The sequence below is a fragment of the Streptopelia decaocto genome (genome assembly GCF_964273445.1).
Source record: "Streptopelia decaocto genome assembly, chromosome: 7".
In the NCBI taxonomy this organism is placed as follows: domain Eukaryota; kingdom Metazoa; phylum Chordata; class Aves; order Columbiformes; family Columbidae; genus Streptopelia; species Streptopelia decaocto.
In genome coordinates this window covers 36,230,015-36,257,597 of record NC_138661.1, presented here as the reverse complement: position 1 = coordinate 36,257,597, position 27,583 = coordinate 36,230,015, and the positions used below count along the sequence as shown (strand labels likewise).

The 27,583-nt window shown below is 40.5% G+C and overlaps 1 protein-coding gene across 9 annotated transcripts in view; it reads right to left on the bottom strand.

Annotated features, from left to right (window-relative positions):
* RAD51B (RAD51 paralog B) overlaps positions 1–27,583 on the bottom strand; it is a 397,198-nt gene that overhangs the window by 127,795 nt on the left and 241,820 nt on the right. For 8 of the 9 annotated variants that reach the window (XM_082058676.1, XM_082058677.1, XM_082058678.1 and 5 more), the window contains exon 10: positions 6,315–6,393. In XM_082058676.1, coding sequence (XP_081914802.1) covers positions 6,315–6,393 — 79 coding nt within the window. Of the gene's footprint in view, positions 1–5,428; positions 5,481–6,314; positions 6,394–27,583 lie in introns of all 9 variants that reach the window. The other variant, XM_082058680.1, reaches the window with a different exon arrangement.

Genomic DNA, 27,583 nt, shown 5'->3' with positions numbered 1-27,583 from the left:
ATCAGGAGTTCATTACAGAGAGACCGGTAAGGAGAAGATTTCTCTGAGGTGAGACCATTTTGTCTCAGGAAGCCTACACTGGCCTTGAAAATATGGGAATGTCTTTGCAAATACAGATTTACACTCTTCAGCTCATTGTCTTAAGATCACTGGATTAAAAAAAAATCAGTTTTGATTCACACTTGTGTAAATGAGATTTGGCACACTACTTGCACTAAAATTTTTTCATATTACATTTAGTAGAACTTAAGAAAAATTAAATGCTGGCACTTCAGTTGCAATATGGCAAAGCATTTAAGGACACGTTTGGCTTTCAGTGCAAGGAAGCAGTACTGTATCTTCTGTGTCTTTATATACATGTTCAGAAATAAGCAGGTAGTTCAATACCTTGTGCTAAATTGGATTTATTCCGCATAATGTCCTCCCACAAGTTAAGCTAACAGCAAAAAGTATGGCCAGAAACTTTACCAATCTGTTACCTATCTATTATGCCACTAGAAAGGTCGTGTTTGCTGAGAGAAATATTTAATTCTATTGAAATGAGAGTTTATTTTGTTTCGACTGCATCAAAACCCAAAAGGCCTCTAATCTTCCTTTACAATTAGAATGCTTTTCCTCCACCTCTCTTTGGTGCCTTTTTTAGTTGGTTTTGCATCTGTGCTTTGTTCCACTGGACTCCTTCGTTTGACAGCCATGGAGTTGAGCTGCTCCAGGGAGGCTTTGGCAATGCTGCTGCAGGGCAGCAGAGCAATTCCTAAAAAGCCACCTAGTGAGAATGCCCTCACCCAAGCAAATGCCATTCCTGGGTGAGGTTTGGTAACCCACTCCCCAAAATGCCATGAACTGGCTGAACAAAAGGACATTTTCGTTGATGCCAGCTACGTCTGCATGGGTGATTTTGCTGGCATAGGGATGATGGGAGTCTTATTTTTTTCACAATCCCCACTGCCAGGATAGACTTAGACTACAAACCACTCGTGCTTTTTTGCTTTCATTATTACAAAACCGTTAGAAATAGCACGAGGTTTTCAGTGTCCTGTGGGGAATACAGCAAGAACGGTTCCACCCCACAGAGATCCTAACAATGATCAGTTCATCTTTATCCCTCCAACAGGGCCGGAAATCACCAGTGGCACTGCAAATCTGTTACCATCTCAATAGCAATGCAAAACTTTATTCCCATTAATCTGTCTTCCATCCATTCACACACCAAGTAAAACCCTGCTTCATTTTACAGATTATATCCATGTTGCTCCAGACAAAGGTCACTTTATAGTTACAGTTCTACAATTGAATAAAAGCTTTTGATGCAGTAAATCATTGTCTCTCACTGTTCAAACTCACACAATACAATACAAATAATGCTGCCCTTTCTTGCAGAGCCCCCTTTCTACCTCTACTACTCATTACCAAAGCATTTCTTTACAAAATAAAACGAGGCACTTTTCGCTTGCTTCAGCCATATAAATTAGCTATAGCACTTCGGAGATGGTTTGCCATGCTGCACTACAAACTCAGTCCCTATACTATTTTAAGATCAAAATGAGCTTCTTTCATTATATTAGTGACAAATGAAACATAATGTACCAAAGTTTCACTGGATTTAACTGTTCCTAGATCTCTGTCCTCTCAGAACTGTGACACTTAAAACTTAAGACACTCTCTTCTGAGTGCCACATATCTTTTGTTTCTACTTATCAGAAGTTACCTGCCTCAATAAGACATTACAGGCAAGGTGAGCATGGTTGTGCACACAAAGACATGTGTGCAGTGAAAAAGAAGGCAGGAGAAAGGGTGGATTAATCAACTAACGAATCATCCAGTCCTGCTGGTCCAGAAATCAAACTCTTCCCTTTAGCAATTCAAGGTATTCTGTCCTTTCTTTGAGTAGTGAGAGTAGCCAGACAGCATGAGACACAAAGGTTTTGAGATTAAATTTGCAGATAGCTATAACTTTCTTTCAAAAGAAAGAACAAAATATAGCAGGATAAATCTCAATCTCAAGGACACTCATGCAAAATGGCAACTATTGTACCTAATGACAACAGTGCTTTATTTAGCACTGAAGGTCATAGCAAGAACTGAGGCCAAAAGCTGAAGGCAGACAAATTCTCATCCGAAATACAGAACAAGTATTTAGCAGCAAGGCAGTTAAAACTTGAAAACACTGTCAAAGCAACTTGGGAACTCGAATTTCTTGATGTCTTCAAATAAAAGCGAATGCCTTTCCAGAAGACAAGACCTAGTGTAACATAAGTTACCAGGTACCTGAAGGAAACATGTATGATCTATGGGAGATCAGTTTGTATGAACTGCTGATTCTACCCATCTTTAAACTCTACGAAACTGAAAATAAATCATTCGTCAAAAGCAAGTCCTAGCTCACTACTGTTATTTGCCTTATGTTTTCAGTGCTTCTGAGCTCTTTCAGTGAAGAGCAACGTTAATCACTTGGTTAGACTCTCCAGTTGGCAACCAGCCACCGTGTTCCCTGCCGCCTTTTCTAGCACCATGCGCTTGGTAACAGAGGGCATTTACTTAGGCGAGATGGAAGGAGACTTACTTCCACAGACAGCCAAGCTACCAGTCATTACTAGATAGGCCCTTATATTTACGCCCCAGAATGCTGCTGCTTCTAAAACCAGACTCAGACGATCGCTCATAGAATACAGCTTAACACTGACATCAGCTTATTGAGCTTGTCTTCTTTTCAGATGTGTATGTGCGTGGATAAGCGGCATCTTCTAGTGCAGATGACCTAAACAAGTATGTGCTACGTTCAGCTTCAATGAAACTGCAAGTAGGTAAGAACAGCCCAGAACCCGTACTGATTGATACACCAGGAACAGAATTACTAGCTAATATTTACTAATCCAAAATAGAAATTATATCAAATCTTGTGACTTGCACCCCTAACCAAGTAGATCTAGAGCTTTTTTACTGTTATTCTTCTTTTTGACAATATCGCTTCACTCACTTTAAATAGTATATTGAATTAGGGAAGCAACAGCAAGTCCTTAAACAGATTAGACAAGCAGGCAGTAAAACTTCCAACATTTTGTGGTGCTCAGATCCAGGCTTCCGCCTCTCTGTTTAAGATCTCTACAAAATAGAGACCTGCTGTCAGACTGGATTTTGTAATCACAATTCAGGTTCATCACAGAGTCACGCTGTACAGCATGGCAGTACATTATGTGACATTGTATTGCAATGAGAAGGCGACTAAGGCTTTTTTTGGGGTTTGGACTCCACCCTCTGCACAGCACAGATCACACTGAAGCAATGAAAGGAGGAGACTGAAGGCTGACTTTCCTTGCTAAATCTCTGACTGGCCAATCTTGCTTTCCAACCATCAAATTTCATTTCCCTAGTCTGCAAGTGGAAATAAAAGAATGAGAGAATAACTGTATTCTTTTCATCCCTCAACATTTCAAATTCATAAAAGCAAATAAGTTTTCTTGGTGGCACCCTTGGGCAGCCTGGAGTTCCCCCCTGGCAATATCAGAGAAGCAGTTCTGCCTTCACTAGGATGTCCTTCAAACACTTCTGTGCTTGCACTGAGGCCATGAGATGCAAAGATACCAGGGAAACAGAGCTGCGATTTACACTGACAAAGAGGATTTTGATACACTCCTCCAAATAGGGCAGCATTACCATCTTAATAGCCTTTTGCTCTCAGCCCTCTTCCTGAGGACGCTGGAGGTTTTTGCGAATGGAGAACAGTTCCGCTTCCCATTTTAAGTGCAACAATAGCAGAAGGGCTCCTTAAACTGCATCAAATAGCAGCCTGTGAAATCCCTAACTAGCTGCACTGCCTCTCCTGCCGTTTTATTATCCTCTGGCCCACAGAACAAAAGCAGAGGGGAGCTCCTCCTCATTTTTAGCCTATTCCACACATCCTAATCCCTCAGAGGTGGCAATGGAAATTGCCCGTGGAACTGTTAAATCACACTTTCACTGTGTCTTTCATTCCCCATTCACCCTCACTAATCAAGGAGTTTCCAGCCACATTTTCCGATATCAATTTGTTTATGGCCTATTGGTTAATGGTCCCGGGATGGGACCCCCTGAGTAAGAAGAAAGAATCCTGGGCATTTCAGCCAGCTGTTGCTTCTCACCAGTTCCCACACCCATCCACTTGTTCCCGTCAGCCACGCTGAATGTGCTCACCTCCTGACACCAACTGAATCAAACAACAAAGCCTGAATGGGAAAGCTGCCTTTGCAATCAGGCTGCAGGACAGATTCCACTCGTTAGCACTATGGGATGTCCCCCAAGCAGCAACACAGGGACGCTCCCTCACGAGCTGACCTGCGCCCAGTTCCCTTACTGACATCTTGCACCTTGTTTCCACCTTTTCTTCGGAAAGAAACATCAGCTACAACTCTCATAAATACTGTAGCCTCTCTTGCGCGAGGCACCCTGCTGCCACTTTCTGCATCTTATCCAAAACAGCCATTTCCAGGGGATTCACTACGTCCTTCTCCCATAGAAATAATGATCATTGAAATATGGGATGAGAAGAGGCAATATTTACTTTGCAGCACTCAGTGAGATGGCTCACGTGTAAGTGCTTACAAGTCTCCATAAGATAGTCTGGGGCACATTATCAGAGGACCCATGCCCTTGGTTACTACCCATCTTGGAGAAATATATCTAAAATAGAAACATAATGCTGCAGTCAGAAACATATGGATACAGGGAAAAGAGCAATAGCCGTACACCTAATACAGTGCTACACTCCTATCACAGTCCTGCTCCCTCACCATTACATGTTACCAGGCCTATTTGTTCTTTATAGGTAGGGTCTGGTCCTTGGGAAACTATACTCCTGGCTCATAGAAAAGGACTGAAACAAATAGAGATTCTCTCTGAACAAATGTTTTCTGTTTCTGAAATGGGAAATCTTTCCCAAAGTTTCACTAAATTTGTGTCTGAGGACTGAGTAGAAAATTGTCTGCCTTCTTTTACGATGACCATAAACATCTCTGCAACTCAGAAGATACTTGAGATAGAAAAGTAGCTTGTCTTATGCCCTGCACTGAATCAAAACATGTCTAGATCAACTCTTGTAAGCCACCTCAGTCTAAACTAATAAAAAAACTTTCTTTTTCCTGTAGCCTTTTTTAAATTACTGGTACCAAATAAAGAGATGAAATTCCCAAAATGTCATCTAAGAATACACTGGGTACAGTATCCAAAGGCTTAGGAAACACTGAATGAACCCACATTATCATTATGTAGATGTATCAAATGGCAGCAAAAATGAACCACAAAACATTTTGGGTTTTTTTGTTTTCTTACATTATCCGTCACCAGAGATGTAAGCATATTTAGTAATCAGTACATGTAAATATGTCACGGGTCTGGTTCAGCCTGTTTAGGGGCAAGAAGTGGGCAATCAGAAGGAAGAGAACTGTTCACATACCTTAAAATGTTTGTAGTGTTTTATGAGATCAGTGATTCTCAATCACTGGAACCTGAGAAACAGTGATACTTTCTTACTGTTGCATATCAGAGTGTATCATCGTCTGAACAAAAAGTGACAGGCACTGACTAGTTTTATTTGATCTGCTAAACTGACACAGCAATCAGGGGCCAGGCCGCATATCAACAGAGAGCAACTCCACAAAATTGATCTATGAATGCCTGTCAAAAAGCAAGGACATTAAAGGATGATTTATTGGGGTAAATGGGGAAAAAAAGGGAGGAGCTAAACTTCCCTTTTTTGCTGTGGTCTGAAAGTACGTGATTTAGGACATGGCCACAAGGAACCCTAGTTCCCTGCCATCACAGTAGTAATATCCAGCTTTTCAGTACACTGCCTCATATCCTAGAGAATCTGAGGGTTATTTAAGACCACGGGGCATTAGCATTAAAATGATGATGGAAAATAGAGAACAGATATTAATTTCTTGTATTTTTATGGATGTCAATCCATTTGCTAAACAAGAACTATTTATTAGAACATGTTATTAATGGTAGATGGGTATGATTCTCCTGAAGAAACCTACCCCATAGGAGAAGTGTTGCCAGAACCACTCTATTTTACCTTGAAGGAAAACAGGGAGCCCTGATTAATAATCACAAGGCCTATTCTTAGATCTATGGGAATATGTAACAACTAATTTAGTATAATCCAAGACAAAATAGTGAACATAGCAGGAGGCTGCCCTTGTCAACCAGACTGTTTGAATGTCTGGATTTTTAATTAGGTATAAACAGCACAATTTTGAACAATAGTTGCTGTTATCCACATTCAGCCTGCTTAAAATACTAACTACAAAGGCAGAAAATCAATGCTCTGGTCTTACCTTGAAGAACCAAGCCTGATTTCTCAATGGTGTAGAAAAAAGCGGAGAACGGAGCAACAGGGGATTTAGCAACGAGGAGCTGCAAACAAGCAAGTAATATATAAGTACACATCTTTATAACATACTGATCAGAGCTCAAATCCATAGAATGATCTCACTGGATTTAAGTTCCAGAAGTAGCAAAGCTTACTGCAGTAATAACAGTGTAGTTATTGATCTAGCCCTGTCACTTTTAAGTAGTTGAGGTCTTCTCATACACATGCACAGATCATGCTGCAATTTTATAAGGATTCACAGGTGCTAAAAAACCACCATCATGTAAGCAGCAAGCTTTTCTTGTCTTACTGACATCCTGTTAAGCTTAATCACTCCTGCTGGTTCAGACAGTTGCACTCAGATAGGAAATAATTTTGAGCAAAATTGCAACTGCTGCTGCGAAACACAATTTTAATTGTCATTATCTGTTCCACAGATATGTCCCCTTGGCTTCACCAAGGACTCCACCCACCATGTTCCTCCTGCCCCTGGAAGCACAGTGAGGTCCACCCTGGGGTCACCACTCTAGGGATGATAACATGCCATTGCAATTACCTGGATGTCCTCTTTTGCAAAAGGGGTAATGACTGAGTCAAGCCTTATTCAAGAATCCTGTCCTTGGAGTTTCAAAACAGGGACTGGAATTCCCTTGGGGTGTATAGCACAAGTGCATTTAGTTTGGCATTCGGGTGTGCTGGCCCTCCATGGGCAGGCCAGAAATATCCCAAGCTGTCTGGCTCCACTATGGACAAACCGTCCTCTGTGGAAGACGAGCTGCAGCAGAGCTCTGGAGAGGAAGAAATGGCCTTGTTGGCAGCACTGGGGATGTGGGACCTGCAGTGGCACACTCACACGAGTGTGCCAGGCTTTATTGCTCGGCTGTTTAACTTTTGCTCATTGCTGAGGACTGCTGCCTCACAGCTTGCCTCAAAATAACTCCCATTCTGTCACCTACATGAAAGTGTCATTTTAATGATAAATTTAATAAGCTCTGCCCAGAGCATGATCAGCACAAAACCACTGATCTAACGTTCCCCCTGTGGGCCCTACAGAAGGCACTGACAGGAGTGGCTGAAGCCGGGAGCGTGCTGCTGCTTTGTCGCTGGCACATAGCTGCTGAACAAACCCGAAACATGTTCCTCTGATTAGCTCTTGCACAGCTAGAGAGGCTAGAAACTGGAAACCAGCCCTCCCAGTGGTGGCCTTGCACCCTGGAAGAGCCTTCACACCCGTGAGGGCAGGGTTTGGGCAGGCGACTCCCCCTCAGCCCTCACTGATCCCCTGCCCAGTCTGCTCCAAGCAGAGTAACATGGCGGAGCCTGAGCCGTGCTTGCTCAGCACAGAGCAGGCCACGGGCTGCCTTCCTTCAGTGCACCCATTTCATCTCGCCCCTGCTTGAGGCCTGCTCAGCAGCGTGCTGTGGAACTGTCACTTGCTTTCAGTGCCTTAATTTTCAAAGATACTACAGATCAGATACTCAGATCAGGTCAGATGCTCCACCCTCTCAGCCTAAGATAGGCAGCCCTCTGTTCAGATACATCCAAATACAGATTTCTTAGAACTACAGACAGTAACAATCTTATTTACAGAGGTGTGGGGCACCAACAGATCCTGCTGATTTCAAATGGAGTAAAAAAGCCACATTATTTTCTAATTCTGCCAAACATTCAAGCACTCATAAGGGTCACTGCACATGAATTTGGGTTGGTGGTGCCTAATGATCAGCAGAGAAGCAGTGAGCAGGTTTGACAGAAGCCAGAAGAGACTACAGCATAACAAGGAAGTTCATGCTCACCAAAACTGCTCATGTTTCGCTGAAAAGTCAGACACTATGGAATCACTTCATAGATATACAGAACTGGGACATTTATTCCTAAGTGTAAGATTAACAACATCAAGCACCAGAAGTTTGACCACTGCAGTGTCCTTCTGTAACTGGAGGATTTGGCAGTAAATTCTGCTGCAGAATCAAGGCTTGTGTGACTTTCCTATAGCACTTTACATGCCAAGAGTGTCTGTATAGTAGGTAGGTTTCATTTGTATTTTTATGTAGCCTGCAGACAGGACCATGTTTAGATGTCTTACAACTGTTGCTCACCTGATTCTGATACAGGCTGAAGAAACATAAATCCTCATATCTGGTTCTTCAAACATAACCATTATTACTCACAACTCGCTAACATTTTTATGGTTTTCAGAATTTAAGCCAAACAGTCTCCCTTCTTCTCCAGACAGCAAAAAATCAAGGCAAGCACATAAAGACCACAAATACAGCCAGAGAACACCAGACCAGTCCAAATGTCAATGTTTTCCTTTCAGTCACATGAAGCTGGCAAAACCACCTCAGGATGCGATACCACCTTTGTGAACCACTCCAAGTAGGGAAACTGCTGTGCCTGCACTTTCCCCTCTTCCATGGTAATTACTGTTCTCTCTGGAATGAACTTCTGGAGAAAGAAGGGCCATGTCACATCCCGTGTACGTGACGCACCTTGACAAAACCCGAATTCCCTCGCCTGTCATTGTCCCCAGGGACACAGCAGGAGGGGGATGCTGCCAGGAGGAAAGTCGAGTGAAGCAGAGTGCCTCCTGATGCTTCGCATGCTCCCCCAGCTCTGAGAACATGAGGGAGAGGATGGAAGGGGGGAAATCTGTGCAAATGCTCAGCTACACAGAGTCCCACAACAGCTGGATGTTCAATCGGGAAGGCCGGAAGTGAAACACTTACAAATCAGATGCCTAAGGTCAAATTTTTGGCATTCTGTGCAGTACTATGCACATAAATACTAACCTATACATATATATATATATATATATATGCACGTGCACTAAGCACATTTGTACGTGCAAATGGATAGACATTCAAATAACCCTACGTACATTCTGTTACTGCATTTTTATGCAGTTGCAATATATGTATAACTAAGTATAGCAATGAAAAATACAATAAATCATGTCCTTTCAGCAGCACATCACAGGGCTCCTCTGAAAGGCAGCTGCTGCACAGTTACATCTGAGGCTCAGAATCAGCTTTCCTTTGAGTGAAACGGGAACAGCTCAGAATATTCAAACGCATTGCTTTATTTTGAATGCTTGCTTACTGAAAAAAATAACTTTTAAAGTATGACTGCGTATTTCACAACCAGATATAGTACACAGAACTCTTTCATAACACCGAATTCTACATTAACATAACTTAAAAAACCAAACTAAATATGTATTTAGATTTGTGTTTCAACCAAAGAGAAAAAACTGTAAAAGGTCATTGAAACCATCCTCTGGTTGGAATAACCAACACAGAGTAGGTTCTTATGTATACACAAGGAACTTATAAAACAGAAAGAAATACATGTCGAAGCAAAGAAAATGATGTTTTGGAGGCCAAGAAGCAGAAGTATAAATCAAGGATTACCAAAAATCAAGATAATGCTGACCCTGGAAATATTATTAACAATATCAAAAAGGAAGTAAAAACGGGAGTTATAAGTAAATTACATTGGGATAGTGATTAAACAATATTCTAGAGAGAAATGAAGAAATAACCAGTTTTCAACAAGCAAGATGATGCTGAAAGAGATGAAAAGGCAGATAATGGGAATTATCTATATCGTATAGATATAAAAATAACAACTGAGTGGAAAGAAAACTCTGGGAGTTTTCTGCCACATTCAGTAGAAAACAGATAATTTCTCCTCAAAAAACACTGTAAGAATAAGCATGTGAATTTAGGTCTGATAGCATGTGTCATACATCTATGACGTTGAAGATGATGCAAAGTAACTGAGAAAGAGCATACATGCTCCTCAAAGGGAAGACAAAATAAAGTGCAAACTGGTGAGCTGAGGCCCATAATCTGATTTCAGTATCATGCAGAGCTTTAGAAGAAATTTTGAAGGGAAGAATAACTAAAGACTTGGAAAATGAGATAAAATGAAACATGGATGCCATGCCAGACATACCTAACATCCTCCTTTGAATTTTTTAGAAATGTGAAATAAAGTGGACCTCATTGGATTTCATCTCTAAAGCTTTTAACACTGTTTAATGTGAACTGGTAAGAAGAAAACAAGGATAAGCATGGATGCTGTGAGACAAAAGCTAAGACTTCCCAGATCTGTTAGTACCTCACAAGGTTACTGATACACAGGTGATGTAACCAGGACAATGGCAAATCTGCTTTTCCAGCACACCACCATGTATACGTGGCAAAACCAGGGATACATTGGTGTTTCTCTACAAGCCACCAACATGTACAGCACAGGTCACTCATGAACTCAAACTGTGAGAGATGGGCTGTATGCTGGTGAGGAGGCCTCACCTCCAAGAGGCCACCAGAAAAAATCAGCTCAATGAATCTAGCAAAAATGAAGGCTGAATGTTGTCTATATGTGCGTGAGTGAATGGGGAGAGGGGAAACGAGCAAATGGAGCAGGAAGAAAGAGAAGAGCTTCTCAAACTGATGGACAACACTGACAAAAGCACAAATGTGCAGCCACAAAGACATTTGGGCTGGAAATTTGAAAGTCTGTAACCATCAGTAAAGCGAGATTCTGGAATAGCACTCAGAGAGGCAAGGCTAAAAAATTTTTTTTGTTAAAAAATCTTTTGTTAAAATATTTACAAAAAGAATAATAAGCAGTGCCTGCAATGCACTCCATGACCTATGAAGTCTCTTCAAGTCCTATGTGCACCCTAAGAAGCATCGAAGCCCCGCCAACTCATCTTTTATGCTGATAGAACTGACAGGGTTGGAACAATACATACTAACAACGCCCCTTGATGGTCCATATGCAAGTAAGGATCTTTGTGGTCAATAAAATGAGAAAAAGTTGCTGGTTTTCAAATACAGAAATTATAACTTAAAGTCTTCTCATCTCTATCTTCTGGTGAGCATCTGTATCTCTCCCTAAGATTCTAAGCAGCCACCTGAGCATATGGAGAACAGAAGAGGTCTTCCACAATAATTCAGAAGAAGACAACTCAGGCAGAAGAAGCATTTCTAAAACTCACATATATTTAACTATATGTCTTGCTTCAATTCTAAATCAGTCCTGGCCAAAATCTGGAGAGGATACAGCTGCATAACAAGCTGACACAGAAACCTCTTTCCACAATCTTGCTTTCCCAAACTTAAGATTAATAACCTAAATTTTCAGTCCAATATAAAGGAAAGATTTCCTTGATTAGTTTTTCATGACAGGAAAAGAAGGGAATATACAACTCCACTAATGTTCCTGACGTATATAAAGGGATTTATTGCTTTGTTTCCTACCCAGATAAGTGAAAGACACGCCTTTTATGCTAAGCATTATTTAATCAAGAAATCAAAGATGAAATCCTGGCCTTACCAGAAATTTATTCCAACTGACACTTCACTGCAGTCAAAATTGCACCAAAAGAAGTACACATTTTGAGATGAGCAAAGAGTAACAGTAAATAACAGTCTAAAGAAGTTAACAGGCATTTAGATTACTAAAATGATTTAATAAATGGTTAAATGAATACAAAATCAACACAGAAGAAAGATGGAATAGTATTGAGTCTTTCTAATTCATCCTATCCATGATGCTTCTGGAATGCTCTCTATGAGCTTCCGGAATGAAACATAAAATCCAGATGCAGTTATTCTTGTACTGCTGTCTTGCTAAAGCATGAATGATAGAGATAGATGAGAGAAGGAAAAATCAAAGCTGTTTTAAGTTTTGCAAAGTCCTAACTTTACAAAATGGTCAAACCTTAGTTTCCTTTCCTTCCCCCTAGCATCACCTTTCCATTTTAGGAGGTTTGTAATAATTATTAATTATTTTACAACAAAGTAGAATAAACATTAAACAACTGAAAAATTACTTCTGCCATGGTGCACGTTAAGAACACAAAGGTACTATGGAAGAGGAAATATATCACATTGATGAAAAGTGAATAGAAACTGGATAGATGCCATGAGATTAGATAAAGGAAGATAAATGGAGACAGGCAGAGCAGTTGAGAAACAAAAGGCTAGAGAGAATTGATGGTGATAGCATAAAAACTGTACATTAAGGTTTGTTTTTTTAATTAGGGAAAGCATTTTTATTAATACAGTTTATTGTTTATAAGCTTTATGGAAGAGCCGAATCACAGAAATTGATTGCAGAAGCTCAGTAGAAAATACTAATTATTGGGACAATATCCCCTGTCAATAGCAAGGGAAGTGATAAATTGGAAAATGTAATGGTTGGACTTTCGGAAGTAGTCTGACAACCAGAAATAAAGCCAGCGTCCTGCCAAAAAAAAAAAAAAAAAAGAAAAAAGATGAAGGGGACAGAGTCTTATATTAAATTAGTTATCAAAATGCCAGGATGATAAACTACCTAACAGTGAAATAACAACATGATTTTGACTGAGATATGAGGTCTCATGCAGTAATCAAATATTATTTCATAATAGAAAACTAAGGATGTTAACAGAAGTAATGGACTAAGATACTTCAACGAAATATTTGACAAAATCAGCTGTCTTAAGATTTAAAACATCATTTCCATTTAGACTGGAAAGACATTCAGTTTCCTCCTCATTTTTTTACTGAGGCTATTACAAGAAATCAGTTTCTAGCAATGACTGAGGAAAATTAGTGAAACCATTGGAAGCTTATTTTAAAGTATGTCAGCTTCTTCTCAGTGAACAGATCCTCCTCTTTTTATTTTTTTTCTGTGTTAATTTTTTCCTTTGATTTCTGCTAGATTTACTTTATCTCACTGACAAAACATGCATACGTGCACTAAGGACTGAATGAATAACAAAACCACATTTACAGCCAATGAGTATTTTGGAATTCAGATCTGCTGAGGAATTATCAAATACATGAGACCTGAGAAAGAAGTCTGGCTCTCACTACGCTCACTGCCCTTACTGAAACAATGCCGTGACTTTTTGCTAATCTGTATTGTCCTACTGTAGTAAACAATTATTGCTGGTTGGTGTATTTCAGGAGAACTCTTCAGTCACACCATGTTAGCTCGGCAGAGCACAGCTGAGAACCAAGAAGGAAGCCTACACATCGACAGTGTCATTCAACAGGGAAAAGACTGTCTCTCAAGGCTCAGTTAGACTCATAAAATCAGTGCTAAGCTAAACAAATCTTTCCCCTAATTGTGCCAAATGTCTGGGTGGACAATCTTCGTGCCAGAATTTCCCTTCTTATTGTAGATTAGAAGGGTTGTTTTTTCAGCTGCAACAGAGCCCAGGAAAAAGCCAGTAAGGAAAACAACAAAGTTGATCTTGCATCAGATATCCCAACAGACCTCATAACTGTTTTTTCTGCCCTCCCTTCTGGTTCTTCTTGGGTCCTATGTGCAGGAATTTGATATATTCTAGAAATGAAAGCAGCAGTCCTGCTTCTGCAAATCATTTACTTTTGAGCAGGAACTGTGACCCAGTTCCCAGGGCCAGCTCTGGTTCCCAGTCCCACAGGTCCCGCTGCCTCCAGCCCACCAGAAAGGTGCCCGAGGGCAGAACCAAGAGTTCTCTCACAGGCACTAATGCCACAGTGTCATCGAGGCCTTGCACCCACCAGTATACCAGTTATTCCCTCCTTCCTCTTCCTGAGAAATATCCTTCAGGGCAGGGGGATGGTTTTTTACAAGGTAGGAGAAAAAATGGTTGTGGCTTCTGCCAAGCCTCACCCAACACTAGTGCTCGTCCGACCTTGGAGCTTTCTGAGGCTTCAGTCTCACAAGGGGTTCTCATTTACCTTGAGAGATAACTGCTCCTAGTTGCAGAACAAAAAGTGACACTAATATGTTTCCAGTGTTCCAGTGAGAAGAGCGTAGTTTAGGTATTCTGCAATAATTTACTAAGCTCACCCACAAACAATTTACTGATCTCCCACTGCAAATGATTCGTGGGATAGCAACATTTTGCTTGTTTATGGTACTTAATCTGTAGATTTTAAAAAGGCTTTACAAGAGTGGGGAAAAATCTCCACATTCTGCATTTGAGCAAATTGAAGTTCAGAAATTAAATACATTCCTAAAGATTGTATAGCTGATATCAATACCAAAATCCAAATAAGATGTTATCAAATCACAACATCTTCACAAGCAAATCACGGTAAACTTTGTTTGACTTTATCAGGGACATGTGTTTTCTTATGGAAATGATTATCCCCTGCTTTGTATCTTCCCCCAAATCCCATTGCAAGGAAAAGCTCTCTCTGCACAGATTTTTCCCCTTTCACGCAGAAGAAAGCTCAGCCACCCCAGCAGCACCGGTATGCTTGTTGTCAGTAGAAAAGGCTACAGCCTGGGCAGGCTGGGCAATGACTGGGAATAAAGAGGAAAAACAGGTTGAGGGAAAGGAGATATATGCAGTTGTCCTTCAGCCTTCCTCATCATCTAGACCCCACACATATATTCTCCCTGGTAAAAACAAACTTGATGGATTGGCACAGGGAAAGCTTATGATGTCTTGAGCTCTAGAAAGCAAAGAAAGAGAAATGGGGCTACAAGCATGCCCCAGTACTGGGAGTAGACGTGGAGTCCCTACTACTTTCGTACATGTAAAAAAAATAATTAAGAAATGACAATTTGAATTAAAATTATTTCTTAGGAAACTATAATTTCACAACACCTGAGAGATGTGGTTCGTTGAAGTCCGGTTGTTTGAAAAGGTTTTCGTCAAGGCCAGGTTAATGGGCCAAAACCCAGTAAAACTCTTTACAGAACAATTTAAATGGATTCTATCTCTCCTTCCCCTGCAAGAAAATCCTGTCCAGAGGAAACTGTTTAGGAATTCGTTTCCTTTCTACTGCTTTATAGAGAAGCAACAATGGCAGCTAGAGACACTTCATGAGAGACGTTCCATAAATCTAAACCAATTAGTGCAGAAAAGTAGGCAAGCAGATTTTAGTGTGTACATCCTAAAAATGTCCATTAGCACGCATCTGGAAACAACAGTAAAATGAACAGACTCAAAAGGCAGCTGACCATCTTGCTGTTGTCTAACCCCCAAAATGCAGCAGCACATCTGCTTATTTTATTTTAGTGCAATGCATGCAAATTCCATATATTAAAAAACATTGCTAAGACTGCACAGTCAAGAAGTCCCTGTTTCTCACCTTTAGAAAAAATGAGGGAGAGAGAAATATAAATGCATTTAAGACAGTTTTGCAGGGAAAAAACAACAGTGGACACTGATTTGAGTAAGAAAACAAATTAAGGGAAAGCCTTCAAAAGCCCAAAGGAAAATGTGAGATGGATTCAGCATGGGATAAAGAATTCAAAGAAATCTCAGGACTGCAATATCAGCATGACACTTATATTAACAAATGCAAACTAATATCAAAGACATCAAACCTTCTCAGCCAAATTCCAACAGATTACTTTTGATTTTAAGAGTCAGTGCTACTGGGAAGCAGAGATCTGAAACATTTAAAACAAATCTCTAGAAATCAAGAACCTATGTGATACTGGCCAAATTTCAGATAAATCACTTCTCGTCTGTTTGTTTTATCCTAGCATTAACTTTTAGGCTAAGGCCCTATGTTCTTTTGGGTAAACCCAGGCAGATCACTCACCCTTTCTCACTGTGCTCCACCCTGACCCCAGAAATGGCTAATTTATATTCATTGATTTTACATTGCTGTATTTCTTATGCGAAATTATTTAGGCTGCTTACATATCTAAGCTCTGACTTCCATTTATGCTAAGCATATGCTCCTAATGTAACTACCAGTATTTTTATTATTTGTGCTACAGGTTCATTTTAAAGAAGTATCAGGAATTCCTTACATGACCTTAAAGATGGCAGATGGTGGTCTTTCCCACAGTAACACAGAAATGTGTGATAACTTGAGAATAAAAGGTAACAGAGCTGCTTATTACTTATCCACTGTCAAGATGAAAAGTGCAAGTGAGATAAAAGCATTTTATACTACTTTTGACTTGACTTTTCCAAATCAGCTGTTTTGTCCCAGGCAGGCCTTGTTTGGTGGTACCAAAGCTGTACCCTTTAGCATCGTAAGAGGCCACAACAGTAGTCAGCGGCTGCACTAGCTTTGTGCAACCACAAATTCTTCCCCAAGCAGACGCCGAGTTGCTCAGGTAGCAGTGAGGAGGACAGATGGTTGAAAAGCTGACCTAAAGAGACAACCAGCATGGAAGCTGAGAGAAGCTGAGATTGCATTTTGCAACATCAGACACAACAGGACATCCAGGAGGCAGTACCAGTGTCTGAACTCCAATCTCTCAATGTCTTAATTATGGCAGTAGATACTTTCAGTGGCTATGGACAAAACAGGACTTTTTACAACAACAGCAACAAAAAGCTCTCAGAGCTAGTGCAGTTCTTCCTATAGTAATGAATAGCAGTCACAAGCTATGACTCCAATAAAAATAAACCATCATTGCACACATATGTGGCTAGGCTTACTCCCAGAGGAGACATTCAATACTTGCAAAGGAAAGAAATGGAAAGAAAACAAACGAAAGGAGGAGACAGAAATGAAAACCAAGAATCTTTTAAGAATATAGGAGAAACAGGGGAGTGGACAAATCCCGGAATGAGGACACTCTCCAAATCTCAAGCTCTGCTATACCTGGCCGGCTTCAGATCTTGCTTCTGAAGAGCAATAAATATATAAAGGACTTTTTCATAGTGCATAATGCCAGGACCTGGAAAAGGGGATTCATGAGTTTTCTTCCTAACTCTGCCACTGTTTTATTGAGCAATTATATGAAAATCATGAAGCATTCCTTTGCTCCAGTCCAAAATCAGGCATGGAGACAGACATCTGTAGCAACCTCACTGTATGAAATTTCTACCAGGTAGGCACAGCTCCAGAGGTACTCTGCCTTCCCCTACCCAGAGGAAGGATCCCAGCTCTGCTATCTGTTTTCTCAAATACTCAGGGGGGCCAATTCCTTCCCGTCCCATAAAACCAGAACAAAGGCACATGTTTTGGCTGTGCCTGTCCAGGCTGCTGGATAGCAACAGATGACCAGTTCGCAAACTGTTTCAGTCCTTGTAGTGTGCCAAACATTGGACATGAAGTGAGAGAGCTCAGCATGTAACATGTACTGCCATTCGGACATGGTTTTAGAATCAGGCACTATAATGGGGAGCTCTGAACATCGTTGGACTGAGTAAACATAACTTCAATGGAAGGAAACCATTGAAACCTCAAATGAGTATCTGTCACAGACAACAAAAGCAAAACCTTCCAAGGTGAAGCGCCCTGATGCGCTCCAGGGCAGCAACTGTCCTGAATGCAATACGCCAAACCTAACAAAATGGTTCTTTTGTTCTGCTGTCCTCTCCCAGAGTGCAAGCAGCCCCCTGAACCCTCTAGCCCAGAATGCCTTTTCCTGCCTGATGTACTTAACAAGAACTTCCGGGGCAGGGAACTGCACTGCCCAGGCAAACATTGGGTGATTCCAAGGTTTAATTGGAAAAGAAAATGCAATCCCAGATGTTTATCCAAATGGTATCTGAAGTGCAACAACCTGGCCAGGGAACCGCACAAAACCAGGTTCCCTCCAGCACACGTCCACTTAAGCCAGACTTCTGCTGCAAGTTCCCCAGCGTGAAATACGGGGCATGCAGGGCCAGTCGGCTCCCTCCTGCTCATGTAACACCAGACTCTGTGAAATTCCTCTTCCCAGAAGTGCTTTCTGTCTCCCTGCCACGTGCCTTATTCCCTACTTTGTAAACTGCATGTTGTCGTCTTTTCTGTTTCCGAGTCCCTCCTAATTTTCCCAGTGGAGAGCCTTCTAGAGGCCAGGAAACTTCACAAGAGCTTGGCCCTGGTCATTTCCTACACTATAAGACTTTTGAGGTCCAAAGCCCTGGTAATTGTCCAATATGAAGGGTAATTCGGGAGAAAATGCTTGTAGCTTTTCCTAAGCCGGAAAGCAGCCAGCCAGCCAGCATGTCCTGGTTACCACAATGAAACAGTACCGAGAAAAGAGATCTGGGGATGGTGCTGTGAAGCTTATGTAGCTTTTCAGAGCCTTCCATATTGTTCCATTTGACTTTCATTCTGGAAATAAGGGATGAAGGATACGATTCTTATTTGTGACACATATTGGAACACTGCCTTATCCCCAGGATCATGCGTCCCGAATCGAGAAGAACTGCTAAAGGGAGTACCGGTCCAACAGCACCAAAGCAGTTCTTCTTAGAATACACAGCTGCTTCCACCCAGCCGGTTAGACGGGCTTGGAAAGGACGGGACCAGCGGGGAGACCAGCACGGAAGCCCAGCAGCCACTCACTGTCTCCTCCACACAACCACATGCTCAGACAGATGCTGCTGTCTCCCCGTCTGCAGAGGTGGGGACCCAAACAACATCCAGCCCTTGTCACACCGTGGAGCAGATCAGCTCGGTGCAACTCACCAGCACAGCATAAGGAATATACATTATTAAGTATGTAATTAGCGTATGTATTGCCATCACGATTTGTTACTTTTATTGTTTTTCAGATTCCTACGAACCTTCTTTATGATAGCTTTAGCAACATTTTTATCTTCTACAGGCAAAAAATATCCACTGCAAATTCAACCCTGATGCCCGTTTCTAATGTGTCTCAAAACTTTATTTAGCCAATACTCCTTCCTTCTTTCATTTTCTTTTGGCTTTCTAAATTATGGAAAAGCTTAACAATACTGTTTATAAATTGAAAGAAAATTAATCCATTGTAAAAGAGCACTACAAGTGTGCTCTCCCATCCTGCATTCATTGTTTTTGGACAACAGTAAAAACAACAGTCCCCTTCATGCTTCCTTGATGTAAAGGCATAATCCTAAATTCCAAGACTTGGGCCAAAAAGATTGGTATTCAATCAAGTCCTAGACCACAGCATAAATATTTTTCACCCACACTAGTGGCTGCAAAATGCTTTTGACATAAAACAAACAAAAGACCTTTCCAATATTTTTTTGTGTGTTGACTTTGTTCTGCTCCTAAAAGTCAAGGCCCTGGAGACAAGCTAACACAACAGTGCAAAATTCATGTGACAGAGACAGCAAAATTAGCTTATGTAAAGCTTCAACAGAGTATATCTTAGAGTCTACTGGGCATCACAGAAAAGGACAGGAACAAAAAGATGTTAACGGATCCGCGAGCTTATACATAAAGATGCAATACATGTGCTTTTGGGGTACTGTCATACTTTATGGCTGTTGAAAAAAGGTGACAGATCTAAAATTTAATTTCAGTCTTTCCAGAAGACTCAGATTTTCTCTAGCAAGAACACTGTTGGGAGAGATTTCACCAAGGAAATGAAAACGATGTGTTCAAAGAAAGCTTAATGGCCTTATCGTTATGGAATCAGAGAATCATTTTGGTTGGAAGAGACCCGTAGGATCACGGAGTCCAGCTGTAACCTAACCTAACTCTGGCACTAAACCATGTCCTCCACTAAACCATGAACCTCATCTAAATGCTTTTTGAACACCTCCAGGGATGGTGACTCCACCACTTCCCTGGGCAGCCTGTTCCACCGCTTCACCACCCACTCCAAGAAGAATTTTTTCCTGATATCCAATCTGAACCTCTCCTGGTACAACTTGAGGCCATTTCCTCTTGTCCTATCACTTGCTACTTGGGAGAAGAGACCAACCCCCTCCATGCTACAACCTCCTTTCAGGTAGTTGTAGACAGCGATAAGGTCTCCCCTCAGCCTCCTTTTCTCCAGGCTAAACAGCCCCGGTTCCCTCAGCTGCTCAGACTTGTGCTCCAGATCCTTCCCCAGCCTCAAGGGTGTGCTCCTCACTCGTTGCTGACTGGCTCTTCTTTCCCGCAATGGCACCCAAATTACAAACTTCATAATATTTCTTTCAGGGAGTTGTTTTGTGCTTTTCCCCCCTATATTTAATACCAATTAATTTAGATGAGTAAGGAACTCCTTGAATTTTTCATGCTAATTTACACTTTTATTTTCTCTTTTCAGCCTGCTTAGTTATTTCACATGAAGACTGAGATGGCCATTATAAGGTCACAAGTGAGAAGTAAGACAAAATGTATGAAAGAAGGAGCAAAAAGTAGTTTCCTCTTGTTTTTGAGGCAAGATGTACCACATCCAGCTGGAAACATCAACACAAGTGAAGAGGGGATTAGGTGACTTTCCATCTGTGGCTTGAGATGACTATGGGTACAGAGTTTTATATTATCATTAGACAGATAGAGAAATAGTGACAAAAAGAGAAAGAACTTCACTGACATACAGTGAAGAACGAACACGCAATTTGTGCCAGAAACATCAATTTGCTAAGTAAAATGTCAGTGCTGGTTCAGGCTTGATATGGATTTATTGGCTCAGACTCCAAGGCAAAGCTCCTGGACCACTGTCAGCTCTGAACAAGGGCAACTCAGGTGTCTTTGCAACCTAAACTCCATAGCTCCCAGTTCAGTGCTGTGAATCAGGTAAACACCCTGAACTGCAGAGACATCTGCACAGACAAATTAAGTCAAATGGCAGAAAAAGTGAAGGTTGATTGTTCACTCAGTACCAGTGTAAGAACTTCTGCCAGAGACTCAGGCCTCACTTGCAGGAAATGACTGATGAGGGAGACCATGAACCACCACTGTGACGCAAATGTGGAAGGGCCACACAAACCCAAAAAGGAGAAGAACCTTGGTAGTGCCTCACATGCTACATTGCAACCTAGGTCTGTCACTTTTTTTGATGCGGAAGGGGCATTTATTGACAAGTGACCTAGTTAGCTATTTTCAATTCAGTGTTGCTCAAATATGAATACTCATTAACCGAGCTGCACTTTACGCTATTTCCCACTGGTCTCTGAAAAGCTGAAGTTATCCATCTATCACAAGCCTGTCAGAAACACTGAACTTCAACATGGATTGAGGAATCGACTGTTTTCTGTTAATATGTATCCAGAGGACGTACCTCTCCCTAATCAAAGTACAGCATAAGTATTACATATGAGAGCTGGAAGTAGGATGGCTGAGGTAGCTGTTTATATTGCCTTATACCTTTTAGTCACAAGTATCTTCCAATATTTCCACAATGTGGGTATAATACACTACCATCTCCTGGGCACATCCTTTCCATTCTTGATGGAGCAGATGTCCTAAAATTCCCATCATGTTTTTCCAACAGTTGCAACAATCAGTGCAGGGGAAGGTAATATTGTGAAAATTATATATTTTATTATCTTCTTGATACAACATGATGGGTAGACACGATAAAGTTGGGCAGACCTCTCCCATCAGGTCATCAACACTGGCGGCCATCAAAAAACCTCTGAGGCAGTAGCATGTCATAATTGTTTTTATTCCTTAAAGTGGGCCAGTAGTCTGTACTCGGTTTCTAAGCAGTTAAGAGGGTTCCTTCTTTTTTCAGCCTGTTTTTAGATCACAGCTAAGACAGGAATTACAGAGATCAAAGATCAAAACGTCTACATAGAGCAAACCCTTCTAGATTAATTGATCCTACACAGGCGAGATAATGATAAGGCTGAACTGAAGACAACACACTGTTTTCTGTACAGCAGATTCTGAATGCCACTCACCAGCTGTTGTTCTCCTGTGTTGTCAATCTAAAACAGTTCAATGACATTAGATTCATAAAACAAGCAAAATTCAAGTTCAGAGTAGAATATCCTAGATATATAGAGTCCTGAGATGATTCTCCCTTAATATGTTAAGAGCATCATAAAAGTTGTAATGCCTGAACACGGGATTATGTCTGATCGCTACTTTTTCACAGAGGATGTGATGTATTTTGCCCACTGAAGTTAATATGTCAAAGTTTACCTTGTTTTAAAACTTTAGCTGAGGTTTATTTTTTTTTACCAGTGACAGCTCAAACTTGTTGCTATGTCAATAAATACATTCTACCTAGCACAGACCTCACCTGGGAAGAAAGTCAGTAGAAAGAGAAGAAAGAAGAAGAAAGTAGCTTGAACATGAATGTCCAGGCCATATACAGTATTCCAGAGATGTCCCCAGTGCCTTTCCACAATGGTACAAACAATTCTCTCTTTTTTTTTTTTTAAATATCTTGCCTGATCTACTCTAGGATAGCACAGACCCTTTTAATGATTGCATTACACTGTTGAATTATTAGTTTTTCTGGGATAAACTAAACCACTCCAGTATCAGCTTCGCTTCAAACTTATAGGCTCCTTATGTACAGCAGAAACTCATTTGTAACACTTAATATTATTTAACAGATTATTTCTATTATCAATCTTATATTCTACTATATTTGCACTACTTAAGTTTGTCCAGTTCCCTCATAATGATATTCTGATCTTTTTCACTGTTAAGAATGCATCCAAGCTTTAAGTATTCCAAGACAGACTTAGCATAACTTTTCTAAATAATAAACACAATTTTGACTTAAACATTTTAGTTTCCTTGTTTTCAATTACAAAAAAAGAAAAAAAGACAGGAGGTAGGAGGATTTGCCAAGGTTTTCCAAGGCTAAACAACTTTGGCCATTGCCACTCCGATGTTAGGAGTGGTGACATTTCAGATATTGATGAGAGAGTCTGCCTTAGGTTAATTCCACTCTGTTTTGAGAGGAAAACTCACACAGAAGTCCAATCAAAATCAGAAAAGTGATTCTATATAAACAGGATGGGAATTTGTGTTCATTCCCTCTCTGCAAAGGGGCTTAAGCTTACAAACAGAGCATTCTTCAGTCAATTCAGACCAGAGCCTGAAAGTCATTTCTGGTTCTTTCTCTCTCCCATTTTTATGCTGTTTTAGCGAACTGTAAATACAGAGTTTGGATTAACAGCGTCACAGACTGAAGTTCTCTGTTTATATTCAGAAGATATTTTGTTATAGTAATCTTACTCCTCCTATCCTGACCTTTAAATGGCTCCCAATGAAGAACAGGAGACACAGCCCCCATTTCTGAGAATTTGCTATCTGATTAACATGAAAGCACACAATTATCAATTAGACCAAGGCAAAAGGCCATTTTCCCAGTTATGGAAATGAGAAAATATGTAAAAATTAAAATAGTAATGCCACTGTGACTAAGTAGGTCTCCCCAAGGTAACAATTGCATTTTCTGTGGTATCTTTGGAAGAGGAAAAAAAAATGGAATTGATAAAACTAGAAAATAAGATGTTGCATTAACCAATATGGAAGAGTCTGGATAAGCATTTTAATCTCCTAAAAATGTAAGTGCTAACTACTTGCTTTGTTGGGAACTTTCAACTTGGAACAGTTTCCGCATCTGTGAAGAGAGGCAAGAATGTAAGGCAACTCCTAGAGCTGAGGCTTAGAAAAATCAGCTGTGGTATCAACAGAAACTGGAAACAATGAAGCAGAGAGAGAGTTTTGCCATAAAGCTCAAGCCACAGTATCAGTTTCATTAACCATTTAGTAATGGTGAACATTGCTGAAGAAGCATGGCATGCAAAGGAGCGAGATTTGGGAGAGAAGTCAGTGACCACAGTTAAAAGCAGTTCAGCGGGTGAGTTCAACTACAGAGAAAATTGGCGAGGGAAGCAGGAGTACCTTCCCAGCTGAGGAACTACATACTACAGAGAGGTACAAAGACTTCTTAAGTGCCTAAAACAGACACTAATGGTTGAGCAAGGTCAAGCTTAGTGGCCCATAAGAGGCAGTGAAGAGATTCCAGCTCTGTTCCCAGCTGCAAAGGATTTGCTCTGGCCAGTTACTTATTTATGACTCAGTTTCCTCAGTTATGAGCACCTGGCATGGGTGTTGCAGAGATCAGCCACCAAATGCTTGCATAGTAATTTGAAAATATACTGTGAGATGGTTAACTCATAACTGGTGTAGGGTAGCAGCACCCAAAGAGGAATCTTTGCTAAGAGCTGAGTGGCCTGTCAGTCAGAGATATCTAACAAAGCACCCACCTCTGCCACCAGCCTCGGCAGGAAGACTCAGTATAACTTAATATCTGAGTTTGCCTCAGAGATGTTCCTGCTTCTGTTTGGGCTGTTTTGAACTACCAGTCTACCAATCTATGAGTGTGAAGTTTGCACAGCTGCTGCTATATGTTGTCAATTTGACACTAGAATAATCTCCTTAAGAAAATCTGCAATGCTTATTTTTAAAAAGGACAGAGAAAAAAATGAACTATTTAAAGGTTTTCTTCTGTCCTTTTCCATTTTATCTAGGGTCCTTTCATTTCTATTTAGATTCTTAGAGAACAAATTGATTAGCGTTACATAAGCACCTGAGTAAATTAATTCTTGTTCAAGAATGGTGGAAATATTTTTCTCTATATAAAAGTGTCCTGTTAAGAGGAGAGGGCCATAAATCCAGTCCAATTTAATGTAACAGGGCTACGGCGATGTTTATATTGTGTGACCATCCCCCACAAGTCCATTAAGAAGGACGCTTACTGCAAACAGAGACACGAACAAACACACAAGTCAGGAAAGTAAGTTACGTAGTAATGTTTGAGCTCCAAATACTTGTTAATGAACATTCTCTATTTTTATGGCATCCTTTCATTTGGCACTTTTTCTGGATTAAGTCAGTGTCATACTGTGTCGATAATCATCTGTTTATGCTACAGTTGTGCGTTGTGTCCAGTTTTATCTTGTTCACATGCAACTCAAGTTCATATTGCTGCTTGTGTTTGTACATGATCTGTAGATAAGCAAAAGATTTCTGTCGTAAGGGTTATATCAGTCTAGAGTCTTTTTAGTCAGAATAAAACCATAAGCTACTTATTTATGTATTTTAAAAGATATGACTTGTACCCATGCATGGAAATTTGAGGTTGTAACAACCTTTCATTGTGTCTTGATTCAGAATATTTGAACGATAGCAGAGGTGAGGCAGAAATCTCTGGAGTAAACTGTATATACTAGAAAAAAAAAATAATCAAATATTTCTTTAAATGAGAGGGTTTACAGAATTCAGATACATGCTCCTGCAGTCTTTCCACAGCTATTTCTTCAAAAGCAGCATAGTCTGTAATGGATAACTGTAAAAAAAATAATCTGAAAAAAACTACTTTCCTGCACATTTTCCTAACCCTTGCATGGCTCTATAGCATCATTCTCATCTTAAAACAACAACCAACCAACCCAAAACAACACCCCATACAAAAAAAACCCAACACCTCTTTATGTTTCCAAGGAGCTGATTTTCCATATGATAGGCACTTTATATAATAAGATGGCTTAGAACAGATACATAATTTACACCACTTCCATTTTAAAACAACCCAATAGCCACATCCCTTTTCTATCACTGTTTACTGGACCTCATTATTCACTGCCATCTGCAGATTTGCTCACACCTAAAGTATTCGCTCACACCATAGTATTGTACTATGTACATAATCTGCATTACTAAATAATGCACATGATTCATGTAGCATACAGAGACAGGCTTTCTCGACAGCAGCTGCTAAATGGCACTTCATTTCTCTTAATACTTCTGCTAAAAACCCACATGCAGAGCTTTCTTCTGTATCGTTTAGGGTACTAGGACTTCTTTTTCTGAGTTTCCCCAAATTCTTGCTCAGCAGAAAGCAATGTAAAGAGCAATACTTCTTGCGGCACACATAATGATGGGCCGCCTTCACACATCCTCAGTCTCCTCCTTTGGCCGAACTGCCCACTTCTCTGTGGGCTCTTGCTTGCCCTATCATGTCAAAGACTGAAGTAGCTTCTCCTCTGCTCCCACTGAAGAAGCTGAGAAGCTTTCTGTCTGCATTTCTCAACACTAGTGGCCGTCTCCATCTTCCTCATCTGACTCCAAAACTATGTTTAATACCATTAAGAATACATTTTTTCATTAAATTTTCTTCTTCTCCATTTGCTTTAGGAGGTAGATATAACTGCTACAAAGTTAACAGAAGAAAACACACCAATGCTGTTTGCATTTTATTTGTATTAGACCTTATTCTTTCAATCGCAGAGTGATTTCAGTACACGTTCTGTTTGATTATGTTTCATTGCCTCTTTTCCTCTTTGGCAAACATTACCATCTCACCAAAATAATTAGAACCCGTTACAGTATGAGGCTACAATCTTCCATTATGTTTTGACACAGAAAAGTTGGATGCCATTTCCAAACTTCATTACTATACTTGCTATCCTCCAGATTATTAATGCAAAATTTAGAAAGTGTTAACCCCAGATATTAGTATATGCTTCTTCTCCACAGCCTACTTGCTTAGTTTGAAATGGTTTTATTTTCTGTGGTTTATTTGCTTCCCTTTTTATGGATGAAAAGCTCACGTGGGCTAACGGGACAGCTAACGAACAGCTACAGAGTCCACGTAACAGCTACACTCAGTTGTCTTACAGGGAGAGATAAATCTGGTCTCACTTATGCCCTGAAACCATCGTGACTACAACAGGTTACATTATTTCTATTTTTAATATATTTTCTCAATGACTGGTAGAGTTACAACTAAACATCTGTTCAATTTGAAAAAACTGTTTCACCAAAATTAGAACAAACTTACGGTAAAGAATCACAGCAGTTGGTCTTAGCAAATCATATAAATGTAAAACTACATCCCCACTCCCCTCAGCTCTCCCCAGCCCTTTCCCTGGCCAGTGAGTGCCATGGTTACTCCACCTTCGCAGTTTTGGAATGCTTATTCAGGGCTTATTCATATGACAGAAAGCAGAGCAAGACAAAACAGCTGGTCTGTAACCAAGGACACACAAAAGTTATGTCTGGCGTTAGTCTGAATGAGAAAGGGGTTTTTGTTTTGTTTTGTTTTTTAATAATGAGTCACCACTTACTTACACATTTGAAACACCCTACCTGAAACAGGAAAATTGCTGCACAACAGCTTACCTGGCACAGCCTGAAAGCTCCAGCCAATATCTCAATCCTAAATGCTATTTCTTGAAAATACCACAGGAAAACACTGATTTGTTATAAAATAATACTTCTATGTGCACTTTCCATCTGAGAATTTCAAAACACATTACAGACATCAACACAATATTATTAGTCTCACAAATCCCTTGAAAACTATAAAATAAACCAGACTCATAGAAGCTGTCGTATCAGATCTGGCCAGTGTCTCACTTAATCCAGCACCCCGTCTCCAACTGACAAGATGAAAATGTTAAATATAGCATGTCAATGTACTAAACCCTGCCATGCTGTCCCGTAAAGACAGCTGAGCACACTTGAAAACAGTAACCTTGGAGCCTGCTAACTCCAGTTCAGGAAAGAAGGATAATTATACACATAGGGGTAACTGAGGAGTCTGACAGTTTCTAGTGCAGCCCGGTTGGTTTTGGCCCAAACTCAAAGGGTCTGC